Genomic DNA, 21,725 nt, shown 5'->3' with positions numbered 1-21,725 from the left:
TCTCTTGATACATGAATAAGTAGCACACACTGGCCAATTTGATCGGAAATAAAATAAGTGAAGGGTGACATATACTTACGCCCAGTGACTGCTGGGATAGGCTTTTGCACAGTACTGTAGTTACTGTTTAAACCATTTATATCACCTTTTGTTACAGCAGTTACAGCAAGTAGTATATATATATATATATATATATATATATATATATATATATATATATATATATATATATATATATATATACATATACACACACACACACACACACACACACACACACACACAGATATAATTGCACTTAAAATACTGATGTTATAACTGGTTTTTATTAACGGACTGTTGAAGTAAAGTGTGCATGAACACAACATTCACTTTTAATGCCCACAGAACAAAATCAAAACATAACTTCAAAATGATATTAAAAAAATCTATATAATCTGCATTATGTTTTAGACAAATAAAAACAATGAAAAAAGGTACAAAAAAGCAGATTTCACTTTCTCAGAAAAGCATCACACAGAGATATCTAAGATAATCATAAAGTGACAAATGGCACGTCTGTCAGGAATGCTTAAAGGATTGACTACTTGAAATAAAGGATATTTTGAGCAAACAGTGCACACATACAGTACATAATATTTGGTTAACATGCTTTCTTGGGTGCCATTCTCATTAATTACATCTAAAATACTATCAATAAAGAGTCAATCCATATGCTTACTCTGTAGGGATTTAAAAAAAAGTCTATAGTCAATTTAATGAGGAAATGTAGTGCCACACGATGAGGCTTTTCATACTTACTGAAAATATGAAAAGTGACAGCAAGGACCCTTAACTTGTAGGGTATAAGGAAAACAGCCTGAATAAATGCAGTTTACTTGGATCCTTAGTTTGAGGGTCCCTTACTTAATTTAGTCTGTGCAACTAATATGTTTAAATAAGCACAGAATACATACACAAACACCGTCCCTACGACCGACCAGCGCTATATTTAAAACAAACTTCGAGGCTTTAAGGGGTTTCTCAGAACAATTCTAATAAACCTTTGTTAAACCAAGATTACCACACAGAACAATCATTCATGTAGCATCATTTACACTTTTGGGAACCTCACCCTACTAGGTATTCAGACCAGTCAGTTTATGCTTAACATCCAAAATGTACTTGGACACATTCAAGAATGTAAACGTATGCTGTTTGTCAATAATGCAACTACAAAACACCAGAGAAAACACTGAAATACAGGCCTGCAGAATGTGTAAATGTGAAATATATGGATCCAAAAGCCTGCTTTACCCTACTACAGATAAACCCATTACTTGGTCTTGAACTAAAGGATCTATCTGAGTGAATGCACAGCTACGTGATAAGAAAGGATGAGAACATAGTAACATTTGTTTCATGAGAACAGTGCTGATTTTCTGGGCTTGGTGGCATATTTAGAATGAGTCTTCATGTATACCTTCCATCAGCATCAAAGTACAGTTTTTAATTCTGCTTCATATTCTAGATAGAGAGAAGGAAAGTATTCTGTACACAGCATATACACATTCAAAAAGGCTATAATCAACCTTTTGTAGGTTAAAGTCATTCCAGAATGAGAGACACTGTATAGAAACACTGAGCAAAACCTCATAACCAACTTGTACTAAAATGAGGCATCCTACGCACAGATACACATTAAAATTAAAATTAAACTACATATTATTAGATTCTCTTTGTAAAGGGAACCTTGACTATTAAGACATGTATGCCTTGAAACAGTGTACGTCTACTAGTAGATCACCACTGTCACACTGACATGATGTCATCTGGCCTATAGAAAACAAGACAATTGGAAGGTTTTTCTCTTCCGTACTGTCACACTCCAGCTAAAGTCAGAAAGATTGAAAGATATATTTGAGTTAAATTAGATATTTTACTTATTGTTTCTTGATCAGTTGACAAGAGAGAACAGCCATTTGATTTTATGCTGCCTAAAAATTGCAACCTAGTACAGAAATTCTGTCTATTATTAATACAAAACAAAGTATTTTGCTTAGTTTGTACAACATATTTTAGCAGTGGGAGGGGAGGGTCAACTCTAGCATGTGCTCCCTCCATGTCATATGTAGCTACCACCATATCTTTTCAAACTGCTGCTAATGTAAAATCATTAGACAGTTCAACACACTTGGAGGAGAATGCTAACTGCCAATTCTGTTATGTCAGATAACAGATGCCTGTGTCAGCTTGTATCACGCTGATTGATGGGGAGAGGGGGAGGACTATCCTACCCACCCAGAAAGAGCAAGGCCATCCTACCCACCCAGAGAACTCACAGCCATCGCCGAACACTGAATTTGCAATCTCCCTAAGATAGGGCCAACCCAGCTGTGCCACTTGAGAGCCCTAGATTTTTAACTCTAAACAGGGTTTAACTTGCATATCAGCAGCAAACAGAGCACGCTGTATGTTCATACTGAGCTCAGCAAAGTTCTACATACCAGTATGGGGAGAATTCCTCACTGAGAAAAGAACAATGTTTGTATTAGTTGCGGTTGGTGTTTTTCTTAAACAAGTCAAGAGTGAAGAGTTTGTGATATTGCACTGCTTTTGAACCACAGCCTGCAAAAGTAACAGGCATGTCCGTATTACCTACTCAAACTCAAGGTCATACCTTTTCCCTTTTAAAAGACTTTTCGTTACACTGTACACTGTCTCTCAGGAAGTGGAAACAATGGCACAGTTTAGTGCAGGCACCTATATAACCACTGCTACTCACTAAACATCAAGCAAGTAGCAGCTAATTTTTTTTAAAGCAATAACATTTAGTGTGCTCAAGAGGCATGAATATATATAATAGTGTTAGTATAAAGTACAGATTTGTTTGATAGTCAGAGAGCAACTGCAGTGGCACAGTACCAGAACTAATCGATTAGCCTCAGCAGAGTGAAGGCCAAATGCAAGGGCAAGAACTACAGGTGAAACAAGACCACAGATAAGCAATACAGCAACTGAGAAACACATGGGAAAAAGTGAGATTCTAAGAAAGCAGAAGTAATGACTGAAGAGGCTTAGATGGAGTAATCAGACAGAGTAATCTCAGTAGTGCTGAAGAGGAACTTCAAAGAGTACCACTCTTGTGAAATTTCTCAGTATGGAACTGAATGTCTTATGGAGTCTGCAAAGGGCTGTCCTCTGTCTCCAGCTGAGCCAGCTGTCTTCTTAGGCTGTTTACTTTATTCTGTAGCTCCTTATTGTATTCAATAATATGAACCATCTCCTCATAAGCCTCATCCAGAAACTTGGTGGAGCGATTCCAGCGTAGGAAGACACCTACGAGAGAGTAAGAAAAAGTAAATAGACTAGTGAAATAACAAAGGTTTATAAAAGGTTGAACAGACATTCTCATCATGAATTTGTTTTATATTTGCTTTCTCACATCCAAACCTATTTTTTATTTATACTACTTTAAAAAGGACCAGCTGCCTCTTATAATGCATGAACATTTAATCACAAATGGGCCACTAAAAAACAAATGTATAAATAAAAAATTTCAAAGAAATTTTAAATATATTAAGTAATATGAATGTGTGTTAAAGATTCAAATTTACATGTATGTATATTAAACTTATTTTTTTTCTTATCCTATAAAAACCATTTTAAAAACCATTTCAGAGATACTAGATTTTTGTAAGACCAGCAACAGCAATACGCTGTACATGACTGACATATATTCCTATGAAAAACACCCACATTTCAGGTACACAGAGATACACAGACCAGCCTCAAATACAAACGTGAGACCAAAACTGAATGCTGCATGAGTAAACAGCTACTATGTTATGCCAGGAGATTCACATATCAAAATGCCATCGACACAAATAAGCATGTGACCAGTCTCGTGGTGCTAACTCAGTTTACGCCAATCACTAGTCTCGTGAATGCCCTGCAAAACCCATCATGCCCTTTGGGTAACATGAGAAATGTACTGCATGGTCCGCATTACTAGCTGCTCTCTTGTTACACCATTGTTTCCAGTGAGGCAAATGGGTCATATTACTGTTCCTGCTCTTCAGTAATAAACAGCACTAGATGTTTTAAGTCTTCTATACATTATTTCAACATCATTAAAAATATCCTAAAAGACACAGAACATCAAATAATCACATCAAACCAACATAGGAATGGTGGGCCGATGCCAAGATATTTACTTTTTTTTTTTCAAGAATAAACACTATATGGACAAAAGTATTGGGACACACCTCTTAATCATTGAATTCAGGTGTTTCATTTAGGCCCATTGTCACATGTGTATAAACTCAAATACCTAGCCATGCAGTCTGCCTTTACAAACATTTGTTAAAGAATGGGTCGTTCTACAGAGCTCACTGAATTTGAGCATGGTACTGTTGCAAGTCAGTTCGTGAAATCTGTTCCCTTCTAGATATTCCACGATCAATTATAAGTGGTATTATTGACCAGAGGAAGCATTTAGGAACCACAGCAACTCAGCCACAAAGTTTCAGACCACATAAAGTTACACAGCGGGTCGCTCTGCTGACTCAGTAACTGCAGAGTTTCAAAACTCCTGTGGCATTAATATCAGCACAAAAACTGTGTGCCAGGAGCTTCATGGCATGGATTTCCATGGCCAAGCAGCTGCATGCAAGCCTTACTTTGCAGCCAGGCGTTGGACGGAGTGGTGTAAAGCAGGCCGCCACTGGACTCTAGAGCAGTGGAAACGTATTCTGTGAAGAATCACGCTTCTCTATCTGGCAGTCTGATGGACGAGTCTGGGTTTGTTGAATGCCAGGAGAACGTTACCTGCCTGACTGCATTGTTCCAACTGTAAAGCTTGGTGGAGGATGGATAACGCTATGGGGTTGTTTTTCAGGGCTTGGCTAGGGACCTTAGTTCCAGTGAAGAGAAATCTTAATGCTTCAGCAGACCAAGACATTTTGAACAATTGTATGCTTCCAACTTTGTGGGAACAGTTTGGGGAAAGCGCTATTCTGTTCCAACATGACTGAGCCCCAGTGCACAAAGCAAGGTCCATACAGGCATGACTGGGTGAGTTTGGTGTGGAAGAACTTGACTGGCCTACACAGAGCCCTGACCTCAACCCCATCAAACACTTTGGGATGAACTACAACAGAGATTGCGAGCCAGACCCTCTCATCCAACATCAGTGTCTCACCTCACAAATGCTCTTCTGGACGAATGGACAAAAATTCCCCACAGACACACTCCAAAATCTTGTAGAAAGCTTCCCTAGAAAAGTGGAAGCTGTTATCGCTACAAAGGGAAGACCAACTCCATATTAATGCCTATGGATTTAGAATGGGATATCATAAAAGCGCCGGTAGGTGTAATGTGTAGGTGTCCCAATACTTTTGTCCATATAGTGTATCTACCGATGTCAATACCAATAATATTTATAAAATGTAAAATCTGGGACTAGATCCACCTGGATTAGCATTTTTAAGAGATTTAAAATATATAAAATACAGACATTTCTGTGTAGCTACCTAAACATTCTGCTCTTCTCAAGTACAATAAATAAATTATCAAGTATTGGTTTAAAATACTGATCAAATCTGAAACAAAAAATCTGTCTGATACAGACAAATTTTTAGGGTGAGAAACTGATATGATCCAGATATCTTCATGAATCACTGTTTCCTGTGACACCAGCGCTCTTGATAGAGCAGCTTAACATTATCTTTTGGGATCTTTTGAGACATCTGAGAAAAGTATATCACATTGACCTCTACACATACTGATGCAGACCTTGCCTCATTATAACTACCAGATACTGCCTTTGTTACAAACTCTACAGTTCGATTTTGCGTAAAGTTCATCACTGCCTTGAAGTGCCAAATGTGTGTGACTTCTATTTGGAGAAGAATGAGGAATGCTCAGCCTTCAAACACACTTTCTCGATGCTTACAGTAGGTGGGGAATGTAACCTCTAGGTTTAAAGTCGTCTGTGAGTGGGCTGCAAACTGTTTCAGTGACTAAATACCTCTTGAACTCAGTGACCACTGAAGCTATGCACCTGACACAGAAACATTCACTATGGGGAAAATCGTGTTTCTCCTGGAATAAAACGTAAACAAAATTTGAGCGAAAGCTTAATGATTAATATTAAGCTTAGTGATTAATATCACTAGACAAACAACTAATAATTTAATCCACCTTTAATCACACTCTGCACAGCCAGAAAATAATTTAAAGAGCACTGCAGGTGAGCCAGTGCCCTATGTCACAACCTATGCTTTTTTTATATACTTTATACTCTTAAAAAAGTCTTGCTTATCTAAAAGTTTCTTCTGGCACTTCATAAAATGCTGCTATCTTTATAAAAAAAAAACAAAATTGTTTATTTAAAAATCTGAAGTCCTTTCTACACAATGGACACTAAAGTATTTGATAGTTAACTTTAAATAAGAAACAATGCTAGCCAACCCAGTTATGCCCGTGGCTTTGTTCCCATATGAACAACCTAAAATAACCCTGCTTAAGAACAGTGCGGTAATCCCAACTACTGTGTTCATAAAAAACAAAATGTCCATAGGAACGTACAACAAACATAAACATGTGTTACCCTGGGAATCCTGCTGATTTATTTTCTAGGAAGTTAAACAAGCTAAAACAGAACAAGAATGTAGTGGTCAGCCATGAACCGTAAAGCCTTCATGAAGTAAAAAAAATGTTTTAAATTGCTTGAAATTAACTTTGGGTCAGTAATTTCTGCAATTCTAACATGCATACACTAATATTCTTACATTTATAGTACATAAACCGAGTCTACATAAGGTGATCAGCTGCATGGTATTGTAAGTGCACTTAAAGACACTGCACTGTAGTCGCACTGCTGCCCCCTAAAGGTTATACAAGAAACGACTGCACATTAAAGACTTTTCTTCTAACATTTCTGTCAAGGACTTTAAAACAAGTAGAGTTTCTTAGAACAAGGAAAAATAACACTTAAGTTATATTTCAAGATCAGGACCAAACAGAAGAGAAATAGTAAGGTGTTGTTACAAGGGATGCAAACAGAAAGTAAAACCGGTAAATCTGCTGATGTCATAGCGCGGAGGTAAACATCAATAATGTGCCCCAAGCCCCACATTATATAATTAACTCAGCGACAAGGTCTCAATATGCAGGTCTTTGAATATTATTTTTCATGTTTTCATTGCCGTGGGTTTGCACTGAACAGGACTGCGGCAACAAAGGGAGCTTCAGGTTTCCCAAAATACAGAAGATAACTAGATCTGTATTTAGTTATTACTTGTCTAGCCATGCAAGCCAGGCTACTGCCTATCATCAGAGAGTCTAGGAGAATTTTGCTGCTAAATGTGACCAAAAAACTTCAGTAATCCCAAATTAAAATTAGAGCATTCCAGCAGCATGCAAGACAAACACAGAATACACACGTAAGGTACAAACAATAAAATAAAATAATGAAAAGCATAGCATGAAATATTACACAAATATTAGACAATACTTGAGTATAGTATACTCAATTGAAGGTACTGTTGAAGGTACTTTTAGAGCTAGTGTTACAGTGCTATAATGACTGTAATCCACATATGAGGTAGTTTACAATTGCAGTATTGTTGCACAGTAATAAAGAACTCTATGCAGTACTGCTGTAAAAATACCACGTTGTGCAAAACAGCACGACCAGTGCAGAACAAGCAGTAATAATGTGCAGTAATGTGCAGATGATACAGAGATGTACAATGATGCATGAGGAATAGATGAATTAGAGTGCAGAGCTGTACAGTCTGATGGCTGCAGAAAGAAATTACCTGTGAATGCAACCCCTCCTCCAGTGAGGCTGGAGCAGTCTGCTGCTCACTGTATTCCTCTGTCCCTGTAGTGTTTTGTGGAGTGGGTGGGAGGGGTTCTTCATGATCACCGACACCTTTTGCAAACATCCTCCTCCCGACCACCATCTCCACTAAGTGCAATTTAGCCCCTAGGACTGAGCTAACCTTCCTGGTGATATTGTTCCTTCTGTCAGTGCCCTACTGCTGCCCCAGCACACAACAGCATAAATGATGGCACTTGACACCACAGACTCAGCAACTGGCCTTTCACACCAAAGAACCTCAGCCTCCTCAGAAAGTAAAGCTGGCTCTGGCCCTTCTTGTACTGCTTGTCCATGTTTACTTCCCATCCCAACTTGTCTCACAGATGATCATCCAGGTACCTGTATGAGTTAATCACTCACACTGGATAGTGACAGAGGAGACTTAATTCAGAGACTTAATTTTTCAGAAGTCCACAACAAGCTCCTTTGTCTTCTTTGTGTTTAGTTGGAGGTGGATGTGCTGACACCAGACTAAAAAGCTGTTCACTAAACTGTACTCATCCTCCTCTTCTCTGCTTAATACATGCCACAACAACAGTTTCATCCAAGAACATTTGTAACTGACACAAGTCATATGTGAAATCGGAGGTGTAGGAAGTGCAAAGGAAGGAAGCAAGAACAGTCTCCTGTGGAGTCCCTGTACTGGTTACAGTCTGTGACACACTCTTCTGTAGCTGCACGTTCTGGGGCCTGCCAGTCAGAGAGTTGATGATCCACAATGCCAGGGCAGTGTCCGCCTGTGCTGCACTCAGCTTGTCCCTCAGCAGGACGGCCTGGATGGTGTTGAATACGTCAAAGAACATGACTCCCACAGGCTTCCTGCCATATCCAGGTGTGAGTAAGCTCTGTGTCATAGGTAGATCACAGCATTCTCAACCCCCACATGCAGCCAGTAGGCAAACTATAAGGGGTCCAAAGCCGCACTCATATGTGTCCTGAGGTGAACCAGGGCAAGCCTCTCCAGTGACTTCATTAAATGTGACATCAGCATTACACAGGATTCAACTTTTCCATAAAAAATTCCACCAAAAAATTAATTTCCATGACAAAAACTGTCCATAGTGCTGGGCGATACATCACATATACCATAATACTGACATACTATCTTCTATTTTAGTGATATTGTTAGAAATATATTTGATAGATGAGGATCATTTAATTTTGTGGTTGCCTCAGTAAGAGGTTTACACAGAGATCTCAGGTGCACCGGGTTGTGGTCTGAGTTTCCCAGTGGAGGAAGTGCACTAGAGCTATATGCCTCATTGACATTAGCATATAGCAAGTCCAGTGTCCTATTTTCACTGGTGGGGCAGCTGACATACTGTTTGACATACTGGCACGATCAAAGTCTCCAGAGATGACAAACAGGGCTTGTGGGTGGCGGGTCTGTAAGTCCTCCTATCACGCTGCAAATGACATCACAAGTGGATACAGTGACGGGAGACAGTGGGATGTACACCACTAATGTGACCCAGGTTGCACCACTTGCTGGGCACAAACATTGCCAACCCACCTCCTCTCTTTTTCCTTCTCTGTTGCTCCAGTCTGCTCTCACCAACTGGAAGCCCGCAAAGTTAGCATTAGCATGAGAAATCAGTTTGTGTAGCCAGATCTCCATAAAGCACATAAACCTACACTCTCCCACTGGCTCTGATGCTGTTAGTTCATCCATTTTGAGAGGGATCTCAAATTGCTTATTATTACAGATAGTACTGTAGGTTTGTATCTTTTCTGCTTTTCCTGTTGCTTTGCTCCAGCTCTGCACCCCCAGAATGGCTTGCGGATTTCCTGTGGGATGATGGGCCTCTGGTCCAGATGCACTGGTTATCTTCGCAGCGCAAGCAGCTGCTCCTCGATATGAACAAAGCTATGTGTCACCAGTGTGTACTCCGCAGCTCCGCAAAGTGTGTTAGCAACCATTATTAACAAATCCAGGCGCAGTGTTCTAGCGAAGTGTTACAGTGAATGCGACGTTATAGTGTCGGGACAGTAATAAACATAAAGAAAAACCAAACAAACATGAGGGTTGACGAAGCCGCTGCAACAGGCTGCCGCTAGCATGGCGCCATCTTGGGCAAATGCGTTGGCAAACTCATGAGGATATCGTGCTTAAAAGCTACTTAATATTTCAAAGAAAACTCTTGAATAACTTTTAAAGATTCAATGCCATGACCTGTTTTTTCACTCTGAAAGGCTCAGTCACAGCACATAGAGCCGGCAACTGCTTGCATTTGTGCATTTCCCACTGGAAAGATACAACCCACTACACTGAATTGCACCCACAAGGCTGTGTGGGTAGCTAATTAGAATGTAACTGGCAAAAACCCTAATAGTTGAGGCTAACATAAAGGGGAATTCCACCAATTTTTCAAACTTTCTGAATAATTCAGTCCTTGAGATGTCAACAGATTCATCCAGTGTGGTTTAATGTGAAGTGGTTCACCTGTAGAGAAACTTAAAGAACCAGGGGTCATGATGTCCACAGTACAAACATAGCCATCTACTGTCCAAGACCACCAGTGAAACCATGTGTGTCTTCTGAGTTTTACATGTAAATGTTGATGATGGTAAAATAGTCAGAAAAAATAGGGCTTGTTTGGGGACTATTTTGCCTCACAATGTCAATACATGCATCCCTCAGCTACAAATGGATTAAAATAAATGGATTCAAATACATTTTAAGCCAAAACTTTATCACAAAAGTATTATAAAACAACGTGTCAGACATTAGGCAGTGGATATTTAACTATTTCATTTAATAACTTTCTGTGATAAAGCTTTCAAAAGCGTTAAACTCTTCAGAGTCTGGTTTGTATCACCACCACTGTGAACAATTCTGATTCTGTAAGTTTCTCTAGAACAGAGCATTTCACACCAAATCACTCTGAATGACTTTGTTCATATCTCAACCATTTACTTATGTAGAATTTTTCAAAAATTGGTGGAGGTCCCCTTTAACATGCAAGACAGATGGAGATAAGAAACTGTCAGACACATGTAGCAGTATAAGACAGCTGGGCTATGTGGGTTAGGTGATGGAAGTAGATAAGTCTGGTTCTCACCCTCCCACAAAAGCAGACTCTGCGGGGCTACAGAGGGCCAAATCACCAGGCTGTTGGGCTCATACAGTGGGTTAACGAAGCGCTCCAGCTCCTGAGGCCTGTTCACCCACGACCACAGAGACACTGTCTTCCGAGACAACTTCAGCTTCACCCTGGCTCGCCAAACAGATTGTACACAGATACATATTATTACACATGCAAATACCATCTGCTAGCTTTTTGAAGAAGATATACACTGCCTGTCAAAAGTTTGGGGACACCTTGCCTTTCTTTGAAATGAGATTTTTCCTGCTTTTCTAAGTACAAAAAAAAGCTTTCACATAAAACATTTATTTACTATTGCATAGGAATTTTTTGGCAACACTCACCTTCATGTTTATCAAAGTGTCTTTCTTGCATATGAAGATATGATTGTTGTGCTACTATGAGATCATAAGTTACAGCAATAAAAAAGAAAAAGCAATAGAGACAGGATATGTCACATTACAGAGACACTATACATAACAGTAGAAGTAACTGGTCAGACTCTCCAGCACATGTTCAGACATTTGAAGGAGTGAGCCACTGACCTTTCAGCGGCACTGATTCCCAGAAACGTGCCGAACTGGGATGCATAGGCGTGTTCAAAAAGCGTGACCAGGAAGTGCTCATTGAACTGGAAGGAGCAGGGGAACTGGCGCAGAATCTGCCACACACAGTCCAGGAACAGCAAGAACACCGGGGCCTCGCTCCGTGGCTTCCCATTGGAATAGGCAGACTGCGCAGAGCGCTGCTGGAACGGGTGACCTGCCTATAGTCAGCGGCAAACGTTAAAGACTACTCAATGTTACATCAGACAGTGTTACATCAGACAGTACTAAGCACTATGTAAAAACACAGTGCTTAATTGTGTTCCATGGTAAGTCTACACCAGTGTTCAAAAGTTCAAAATCACATTCAAAAGTTTGGAATAAATGTTTTCAATAATATAAATTATGCAATTATGCCAGTGCAACTTTGCAAGTTTCAAATAGTTACAAGAAAAAAAGGAAACATTTTTTTAAATGTGAACAAAACGATAAATGGAGATGCAGATTTTTATACTTAATAACTTCTTCTTGTCCCCAAAATACTTAAAATATCAAATCATGTCAGTGTTACGTTTTATCTGAATTACCCTTGTTCTCAAGTTTATGTTTAAATAGATATTGTATAAATTATTATTGTGTACTAACCTTTTTTGTGTGATTCCATGTTTTTTTTTGAAGACAAAGCTCCAAAATATTAATATCAAATGCAGTAGGCAAAGAACAAAAAAATGGATTGATTCTAACCTTTTGAATGGTAGTCTGTGGACTATGACACTTGACTATCGCCTCGCTATTTTCTTCACTGCGGATGAGCAAAACTCAGGCAAGTATGGGCGTCCCTGATGCAATATAGTTACAGTTTGATGAACTATTTGTTTTTTGGAAGCTGTGAGTCACAAGTGATGTTGTGTTGACTGAGGAGCAGTTTCTCCATTTTGTTTTTGTTTTTTTGAGACACCACAGTTCGCCTTCTTATTTTTTATTAGTTCATATTTCTAAGGTTCACAAATAAGGTTGTTCTAATTTAACTCTGCTAAAGTAAAATTAACAACTACTGGAAACAAATTCCTTTGTCAAGTTCCTAAGTCTTTTCCCATTCAAGTGAACTGAACCCATGTTCAGTGTGACCACAGCTTGAGGCTTTATCTGAGTTTTAGCTCCAGCTTTATGTTTCCTTAAATGTGTTACTTGTTGCTAAACCTTAGACAAACAGCAGCTTCCTTCATTGACAAGAGATCAGTGAAGCGCTCTTCCTCACCTGGAGCCACTCTCGCTCCACCAGGGCTTGGAAGCCACGGATAGTCCGGCAGGCTGGCTCCAAGATGATCTGGGCCAGAGAGGTCACCTGCAGTGTGGAGTCAGTGCCCTCTGTCCCATGGACAAGTACTGATGCACCCTCTCTGGGGACACAGACATAACAAACAGAACCAAAGTCAACAAAACAAAGGACAGTTTCCATTGGGGCAATTGCACTGTCATTAGCTTGGCTGTGATTTACAGTTTAACTCAAGTTTAAACCTGATTGAGACATTGCTGTGTCCTTGAAAGCTCCAGTTTAAACTAAACCCAACTGCTGTATTATTGAGAAATCACACATCTGTCACTAGATGGTGTTGTATATCAGGTTTAACTGTGGTTTATCTTAAACCTGCTAAAGGCACGGTTTAACCATGATTTAAGGCAAGATTATCTATCTCAACAAGAATCGGGACACTCTGACCCTGGGCAGCATACAACAAAGTCAAATACTAAATAAGGAACACCTAATCAAAAACAAAACTAACCAAGACTAATCAAAGAGCTAACCAATCTAAAACAGCAAATATATCAAAGGTTATTTGGTAAATTCAATTTAACCAAAATGCAATAATAATCATCACTTTCAGAGGAGATTAATATTATACAAGAGACCATTTCTTCACTCCAGTTGAGTAACAGATAAGTCAGAACTTTGTGCTGAAACAGTAATACCACTAGATTAGAGACCATACATTGCTTAAAGTCTCTACAGCACTCATGAAGCAAAATTAATCCTCCAGCACGGTTAAAAATGTCACGAGCACACACAAGGACAACTCCATAAAAAACAAGCTAAATTAGCCCAAACCCACGACAAAGCAAAGAAATTAGCCCATATGTAAAGACCCAGCAGCACAAAGCACAGTAATGAGCTGTGTGCCAAAAGCAGGATGGGAGCACAGCAGTACCAGGGTTCCATGAACTTAATGATGATTGTAGGCTAGACAGCAGCTAGCAATTATCACTCAAATGGGCTTTGCAACAAGTGCAGCATGAAACAAGGCAATAACAGACTTGGCAATTAGCTCAAAATAGAACTACCAGTGAGAAAACAGTAATTAGCACAGTCATAAACTAGTTACATGCAGTTATGTTCTAAAATGAGTCTTAAGGTTTGAGCATGCATCCATACATACAGTCAGATGCAAAAGTATGTGCACCATCTGTCAAATAACGTATTGTTTATTTTTTAAGTGAAGGCAAGTCAACACATAGAACAACCTTAAATATGGCATTTTCTATTTATTTCTACTTATTAACTTCTATTTATTTTTGCTGAGTTTAATATATTTAAAAAAATAAAAAACAAGCCACTTTTGCACAGGTAACATTTTATGTTTTATTTGTTGTTTTCCTAATATGTTATATTTAGAGGTGTGCTCTCTGTGGAGGATGCGTATTTATTTATTTTCAAGTTGTATTCCCCATCAAGAAAGAATTCAAGTTGTTAGGAATAAACACAGGTGCACACTCTCACTAACACTAACATAAAATGAAGCATGAGATATTCAGTCATTTAATGCACTTTCAAACTTTTTGTCATATATGCAACTACGCATTTTAATGTATTGTTTAATGTACAAACATTCACTTTTAAGTCACCTTTTTATCCAACCAACAGCGAGCTAATGGTAATATATTTTTACTTTCGCACACTGGGTTTAGTTTAAACATGGGAATTTGAATATACAATATATACAATATATACAATCTATTTTTTACTTTGTATTTTTTGTGGTTTTTACATTTTTACTGGAGTTTTTTTTTTTGAGCATTGAGCGTTCTTGCTTATACGTACAACTGCACCATGAGACATTAGAAAAATCACAGTGGAGCAAAGAAAAAGAAAAAATTAAAGGTTCCAAAATAGCAAATTAAAATGCCACTTTCAACAATTTTTGTTTTCTGGTGAAATAAGTAGTTCAACACACACATAAAAATTTCTGTGATATATAATGATTAATATGTCATTATCTGCCATTGTTAAAGAATAAAAATAGTGTTTTTTTTATTGTGTTGTCTTACTGGATTTTTTTTACAATTGATGTCTAATACCATAATGCGTTTCTGGAATTAAATTCTCCAAACCTGTGTTCTAATTTTTCCCCTCACTGAAATGGATTTAGTATACTTTAAGATCCGAAAATGAATGTTTTTAAATTCCATATTTTTCCAGACTTTTCAGATTTACTGGAGAGTTCTGATGCTGAAGAGAAGAGAGGGAGCACAAAGAGACACAGCTCAGAAAGTGGCCAAACACTGACCTGTCAATGCACTGAGCAGCCAGGCAGGCAGTAGTGAGGATCTCTTTCACATGGCTCTGCCAGTTGGAGGCCTCCAGTTTGCTAAGCCAGCGATCCATGCTGTTAGACTGATCATTACAGGCCTCCACTAGTTTAATCAGACTTTCTTGTAGAATATTGGACCTGAGAGAGATCAGATATCACAGCAACAGAAAAAGAGAGGGTCAAAGCTCAAAAAAGAGAGATTTTCATTATATAATCAACCACACATGCATTTCTGCTGAACTACTTCATAAACTATTTCAATTTTCAAGTAAACACACCCATCCCTGTTCTATACTTCTTAATCTCTTGGTAAAGTTGTGTTCATTCACCTCTCAATAGCCTTGTGGATTCTTCTCCACTGTGGGTAATTGGCCTCCTGTTCAAACCCGCCTCCACGAGCCTTAGCATGTTGTGCTACAGCAACAGTGCGTGTATCGATGATGTAACCCCGTTTTCCTGCACGGAGTGTAGCGTTGATCAGTTTCTCATCCTCCTTACAGCGGCGTCCATTGGTTCCAGTAAGTGGCTGCCCTGCTCGCATCATCACCTGACAACAAACAAGGAGACACCATATGTGCATATCCATTCATGCCGAACTGACCTTACAAAAAACTTATTACAAAAAACTCTCCAGACGCATGACTGACCATGCCATTCTTCTTGTGGTAGTAGCTAAGGACTGGGAAGCGGCCACCATGGCGAAATGCAGCAGCTTTGCAAAGAGTGTCATCATCTATGTCCTTGGGTACAGTCACCAATGATGGGTAGGAGGGGCAGACAGTGAAGTCTTTATTCACTTCACTAAGTCTCCATTCATCTGTCTGTCAGCGGAAAAAAAACAGCATTTAAACTGCGCTATATACGTTTTGGGCTGTTTCTCCAGTCCTAGATCAATCCTAAGCCTAGACTATATTTTCAATGGTAAAAGACTATCAGCATTGTGGTTTGGTCCAAGACTACATCAGACTACAGTCTGACAAATCAGCTCTATGAAATATCACCAGTCACAGGCTAAAGACTGCATAAACAGTGAAACTAACCATTGATTCCAGATCTTTGAAGGCCTCCTCTGGAGAGAACAAGTGCCACCCATCCTCAATGACCTCAAACATGGGGCGGTAGAAGAAAGGGTACATCAGGGAGACAGAGTCAAGTGTGGACAACGCCTAAAGAAATAGAGACTTGATGTTACTCCAGGGGTTCCTAAACATTCTTTCCACACCAAGGATATTTTTACCAGTTCCTCAGTAAGCATCCCTACAAAGCTATCACTATCGATTATATCAAATTAATATTAAAACTTGCCAAATATTTTTATGATTAATCGGGTGGTCGGGGTGAGTGCCTGAGTGAGTGAATTAATGAACTGATGAATAATTAAATAAACGAATACATAAATTAAGAGAATAGAACAGAATAGAACCTCTCTGACCATTTAAAAATGGATTCATCTGTCCAATACTAGACCACAGACATCCTTTCAAAGATTCCAAACTATTTTAATGGAAAAGATAAACTAGAAAGCCTTAAAAAGAATGCAGCAAGTGAGTGACAATGACAAAACCAGTGTCCATCACGATCAGCAAAGCTGTTCACAAGCCGTGAGCATCAGAAAGTGATATGATGTGCCACATACGTCCTGTTTCTATTCTCAACAAAACTGTAAGGAAGTGTATAAAACTGGGTCTGTCCATCAAACTCAGTTTCTTACTGGGAGATAGAACAGCAGAAAGACTTAAAAGACCATATCCTACATTTTTCTTATATTTTATTTTCCCTTGAGGTCCACTAATAACATTTGAATGGTTTTATGTATCAGAAATGACACATTTTTACATGACCTTTTTCACACTTCTCAATATCCCTGGTTGTTTTTGTTACTTTTGTGCTTTTGAAACTTAACATATGTAAATGACCTCTGTTCTGACTGGCTACCCTCTACAACACCTCATTCAAAAAGCATCCCTGATACACTCCTTAGAACTGAAATGCTCCTTAAAACTTCAGTATGAACAGGTGGGGCTAAACTACTCTAAGATAAACAGGTAGACATACATATACATGTTGGTTTTTGTGACATAAGAGAAACAATGAATTAAGAACAGGCTATTTTGGAGCTTAGTTTCCATAGGTGGACTATATAGACTGGGAAGTGAATGGTACATTTTGAAACAATGCTTTAAATATACTCTCAAATTCCTTTATTTCAAAAAAGCAAAGGAAATTCAGTTTTCCACAATACGGACCCTTTAAAATATGCATTATCAGGGTATCCATATGCATCAGCATATTATATTTAATGCTTTTAAGACCTTTTCTCAAGAAATGGTATATGCTACCTTGAGCCAGAAAATTCATTAAAAATGTTATATATTTTTTTTCATTACAATGTTCAGCTTTTTAATGACCCACTGATACCCTGATTATCTCAATTCTTTGAGAGGGTAACTTTAAATAGATGACTTTTTAAAAACAAGTTTACTCAAGTAATCCTGAAAAACCTAATCTCTCCTCACAAACGGGACAATATTTGCCTATTGGCTAAACTCCTGGCATAACCTTGTTCTTTTATGATATAACCTTGTTCAGGGCCTTGAGAGTCACTTGTTTTCAACATTTTGACAGGGTAAGAAGCATTAATAAAAAAATTTTATATTGCATTACAAATTAAATGTAAAGAATTAGGAAATAACTTAATATAATTTTACAATGAATCACTGGTTGCCCAGTTTGGGACAAAAGCATTGAGCTGTCCACCCTGTGTAAAGGTAAACTCTACGTGTAGAGTTAAATGAGGTCAGGGTCTCAGACCAAATTAATGATTAAACATTCTCAGCTGACATAGCAACACATGAAAAGTGACAAATCTGACCACAGTTATCTTAGCAAATTATTAAATGCACCTCAATGGAACTGGCGATGTTGAGGCACTCCTCCATGCCAGGGATGTCCAGCTGAATAATTCGCAGGTCCTTGCATTTCACAATAATTGTGCCAAGAGATCCAACAAACCTAAGACAGAGGATTTAAAATGTGCAATCAGTTTCATATTTCTCTTGTATCTTTAAGCAGAAGTACGAAATGCGCATACTTAGATGTGATAACACTCAGTATAAATATATCAAAATTTGAACAGTAAAAGGTTCGGTCCCACTATGGAATTACGTAGTGGCCAAACAGTTTTGGAAATATGTTTATATTTGTATTTGAAACATTTAAACATAAGTCTTCAGATTAAAACCTTAAGTTTCTGCAAGATCTTATGATTTGTATCTGTCTTTAATTTTCTGAAAATATACATCTCGGCAGATGTGTCACCATTTTGACAGGAAGGGTAACACGAAGGAAGAAGCTTCCTTTACATACATAAAGTTACATAATATATATATTATTACTTAATATTATCAAAACAATTAAAAAAAGAAGTTCTGACATTTCTGGTGTTTCTGCTTAACTGCCTTTCATCTTTTGTCAAAGCTTCAATAAAGTGGAATCATTAACATAAATTGATCAAGGCCTCAATTTCAATTTGAAATACATTTTTAGTGCTGTATTTTAAGTAAAAACACAATTTCTATAAAAATGCAAAGACTAGAAATAATGTCATACACTTTATGCCTTAAAGTTTGTAGGAAGCTGCTCATCCAACGTCTTTTCCAAAATCAAGGGTATTAATAGCGTTTGTCCCTGCTAGTTTGTCCCCGCTTTGCCGCAGTAACAGCCTCTACTCTTCTGGGAAAGCTTTACACTAGATATTAGATCACTGCTGTGAGGATCTGGTTGCATTCAGCCACAACAGCATTAGCAAGGTCAGGTACTGATGTTGAATGTTAGTTCTGGATCACAAATGCCACTCCATCTAATCCCAATATTGAAAGGACCTCTATCACTCCAGAGAATGCATTTCCCCTACTCCACAGTCCAATGCTGGGGGGATCTATACTCCTCTAGCTGGTGTTCGGCATCAGGTATGGCCCCCAACAGTGGAGTAAGGTGCCTCTAACTATGTACTGGTTTGTGCATTATCATCATGTAGATGTGAAGTGTTGTACAAATATGATTTAGCTTTACATTAAATGGACATTGTTGTCAAGGGGGGGCTTCCTCCCTCTTCTTCGCCTACTATACATGTAACTGAGGAAATGTAATCAGTTGCCATCCACATCTGTCAGTGGATAATAACTAATAATTACACTTACTCACATGTTCTTATGTAAAAGCCACGTTACAGCAAATATACCTCTTTTCAATGGCATCGATGTTGGAGTGGAGCAGCCAGAGCTCCTCTGTGTTGTCCTGCCGAGAGGACAGGATGAGATGATGTCCGGTCAGACACAGAGTGCCTTCCACTGTGGGCAGGAAAGGACGGTGGAGAACAACACCATCTACCCGTGGGGTCTTTATCAGCTCAGCGAACTCCATTCTGGACAGAAACAACAAATAAGAAGGTCTGTAGGCGATATATGAATCAATTAAATGGGTATTTAGATCTATTTCCGCTTAACTATAACTATAAACTGTTAGACATTTCGTTGGAAATTGTTACAACAGAACACACATCAGTACTCCAGCAACTTGAAGAAGCAATTTTTATGCGAAAAGCTCCTATTATTATTCTATATAAACATGAGGCGTCCAGGTCAACAGAGCCACTCAGTTCTGTGAGAACACCCAGAACACCGTCAGCTGGTTATCATCACAAGCCAGCTAGATAGCAACGTTAGCTTACACAGCAAGAGGAAAAGCGAACCAAAGACTGGTCAGCAGTCGAAATGAAAGCAGAGACAGACGAGACATCATCCAAACAGGGTCTATTCAGACATTTACGATATCTAGCAGTGATTCGCCTTAGTTAGCTAGTTAGCTAGTTAGCTGCTGTATTCGCTCTACGGCGCGTTAGCGATTCATCATCTGGAAGACAAATGTAGCAGAAACACGAGCCATAAACGTAGCTAACTAACTAAAACGAAGATGCAGAAGTACATAGAACTTACATAAACGTGAAATGTCGTTTTTATTAGTGTCAGTAATAAAAACAGAGTGATGTATCATACCTGCTCCACCTGACACTTCTCCCTATTATTTTTCACTTCTTCAGATGTTTACAGCGCGGGTGGCGGAGCAGATTCGTGCCATGTCGCCGCCTACAGTTCTGGATGATGTCAAAGATGCACAATCAAAGGTAAAACAACGCGCATAATTCTAATACATATTTTTGTCAAAATAATTGGCTGCTTAGTGAGTTGTGGTATATACGGAGCCCTGATGATGACATACTGTAATGTGTGGTCATGCCTTATTAACACATTAACACCACGACTTAGTAAGGCATGGGAATGAGATGATTTAGTCGTGGCCATGACTTAGTAAGTTGTGGCCACGCATCAGGATGTCGTTCCCACGCTTTACTAAGTCGTGGCCACGCATTATTTTTATTTATACAGGATGTCACCAGCGGGGCTCCGTAGGGTATCCAATTGTTAAAGACAGGGCAAAAGTAACAGCTGGAAGCCTCAGCATACAACACGGTCTTTTCAAAGTCAATACTTCCACAGTAACTGTGGTTCATTCAACTGTGGTATTCATTTATTCTAGTTTGGGCTCATTATAATACTGATTAGTGCTTTCAGCAATGCTATTTCTCCAGCCCACTGTGAAATCTGGGCTTCAGCAGTGTTTTTATTGTAATGATCATAATCGAAATAGTTGGTTTAGATAAAAAAAGAAGAAGAAAAGAAATGTGGCTTGGAAAAAGTGAACTTTAGACCTTGTATTTATTTATTTATTCATCAAAACCACTATTAAAAAAAAAACCTTGCATGCAGTCAATAAAACTGTACACCTTGACCCAGTGATCAGAATGACTTTTGATCCATGTGACTGCAGGTTCCATGTGGCTGTGACTCCATGTGTGACTTCAGGTTGCTTTTATACATTATTATACATAAATATGATCAAAATCCAACACTTACGATAATGCTGTTCTTGTTATGATGATGGGGATGTTCCAGTTTCCAGTTATAAAAAAAATATATATATATCATGGCACATCTTTGAGTAGTTCTCATTATTTTCTTCAAAATGTCTGCAGGATTAAGTGGTTAGATTGTTTTGATGTAAAATGTGCCATTCCAGCAAAATTGACTGCATCAGAATTGTTCAGAGTGATGGTGGTACGAAATAGACAGCTAAAGTATTTAACATCTCTAAAACCTCCCTCACAGAAAGCTATTACACAAAATTGTTACAAATTCACTGCCTGATGTCTGACACATTGTTTTATGATAGTTTTACAGTGTGGTTTGGCCTAAAATGTATTTTTATTGTACATTCATTGTGGAAAAGTACATGTAGGCTAATTTATTGCCCAAAGAAAACCGCAAAACTGTCTGCTCCTTTGTGCTCTTGAGTGTGTGTAGTTTCTAATCTTGCCCAAGACCAAATCCCAAATAAGAAAACTTTGGTGAATGTCAGAATCTTTGTGAAAACTGCATAAGTGGGTTTTAAGAAAAAAATCTTCTACAACCACACCACTGGTAAGTTTCTCTACAGTGAACCATTTCACATTAAACTACTCTGAATGACTTTGTTTACATGCCACCAATTGAATTATGCAGATTTTTTGAACAAATGTTAA

General features: G+C 38.5%; 1 protein-coding gene across 1 annotated transcript; it reads right to left on the bottom strand.

Annotated features, from left to right (window-relative positions):
- Nucleotides 1–307: 307 nt before the first annotated feature.
- On the bottom strand, nucleotides 308–20,240 carry mtmr9 (myotubularin related protein 9). The gene is made up of 11 exons (XM_036581661.1): nucleotides 20,143–20,240; nucleotides 19,329–19,511; nucleotides 17,992–18,100; nucleotides 16,129–16,254; nucleotides 15,736–15,909; nucleotides 15,418–15,635; nucleotides 15,065–15,226; nucleotides 12,760–12,901; nucleotides 11,502–11,722; nucleotides 10,933–11,084; nucleotides 308–3,318 (listed from the first exon to the last, which is right to left on the bottom strand). The coding sequence occupies exons 2-11, from the start codon at nucleotides 19,508–19,510 to the stop codon at nucleotides 3,155–3,157; spliced, it is 1,650 nt and encodes a 549-aa protein (XP_036437554.1). The 5' UTR covers nucleotide 19,511; nucleotides 20,143–20,240; the 3' UTR covers nucleotides 308–3,154.
- Between the last annotated feature and the right edge of the window lie 1,485 nt (nucleotides 20,241–21,725).

Source organism: Colossoma macropomum, unplaced genomic scaffold (genome assembly GCF_904425465.1).
Source record: "Colossoma macropomum unplaced genomic scaffold, Colossoma_macropomum, whole genome shotgun sequence".
NCBI lineage: Eukaryota > Metazoa > Chordata > Actinopteri > Characiformes > Serrasalmidae > Colossoma > Colossoma macropomum.
Note: the sequence above shows the minus strand (reverse complement) of the source record. Positions and strands in the feature narration are given on the sequence as shown.

Bases quoted from the DNA above. Each gene is read 5' to 3' on its own strand.
- mtmr9 (XM_036581661.1), bottom strand. From the start codon at position 19,510: ATGGAGTTCGCTGAGCTGATAAAGACCCCACGGGTAGATGGTGTTGTT. The intron at 15,636-15,735 runs GTCAGTCATGCG...GTTTGTTGTCAG, and splicing joins ACCACAAGAAGAATGGCATG to GTGATGATGCGAGCAGGGCA. The intron at 11,085-11,501 runs GTCAGTGGCTCA...TTGGCGAGCCAG, and splicing joins GGAATCAGTGCCGCTGAAAG to GGTGAAGCTGAAGTTGTCTC.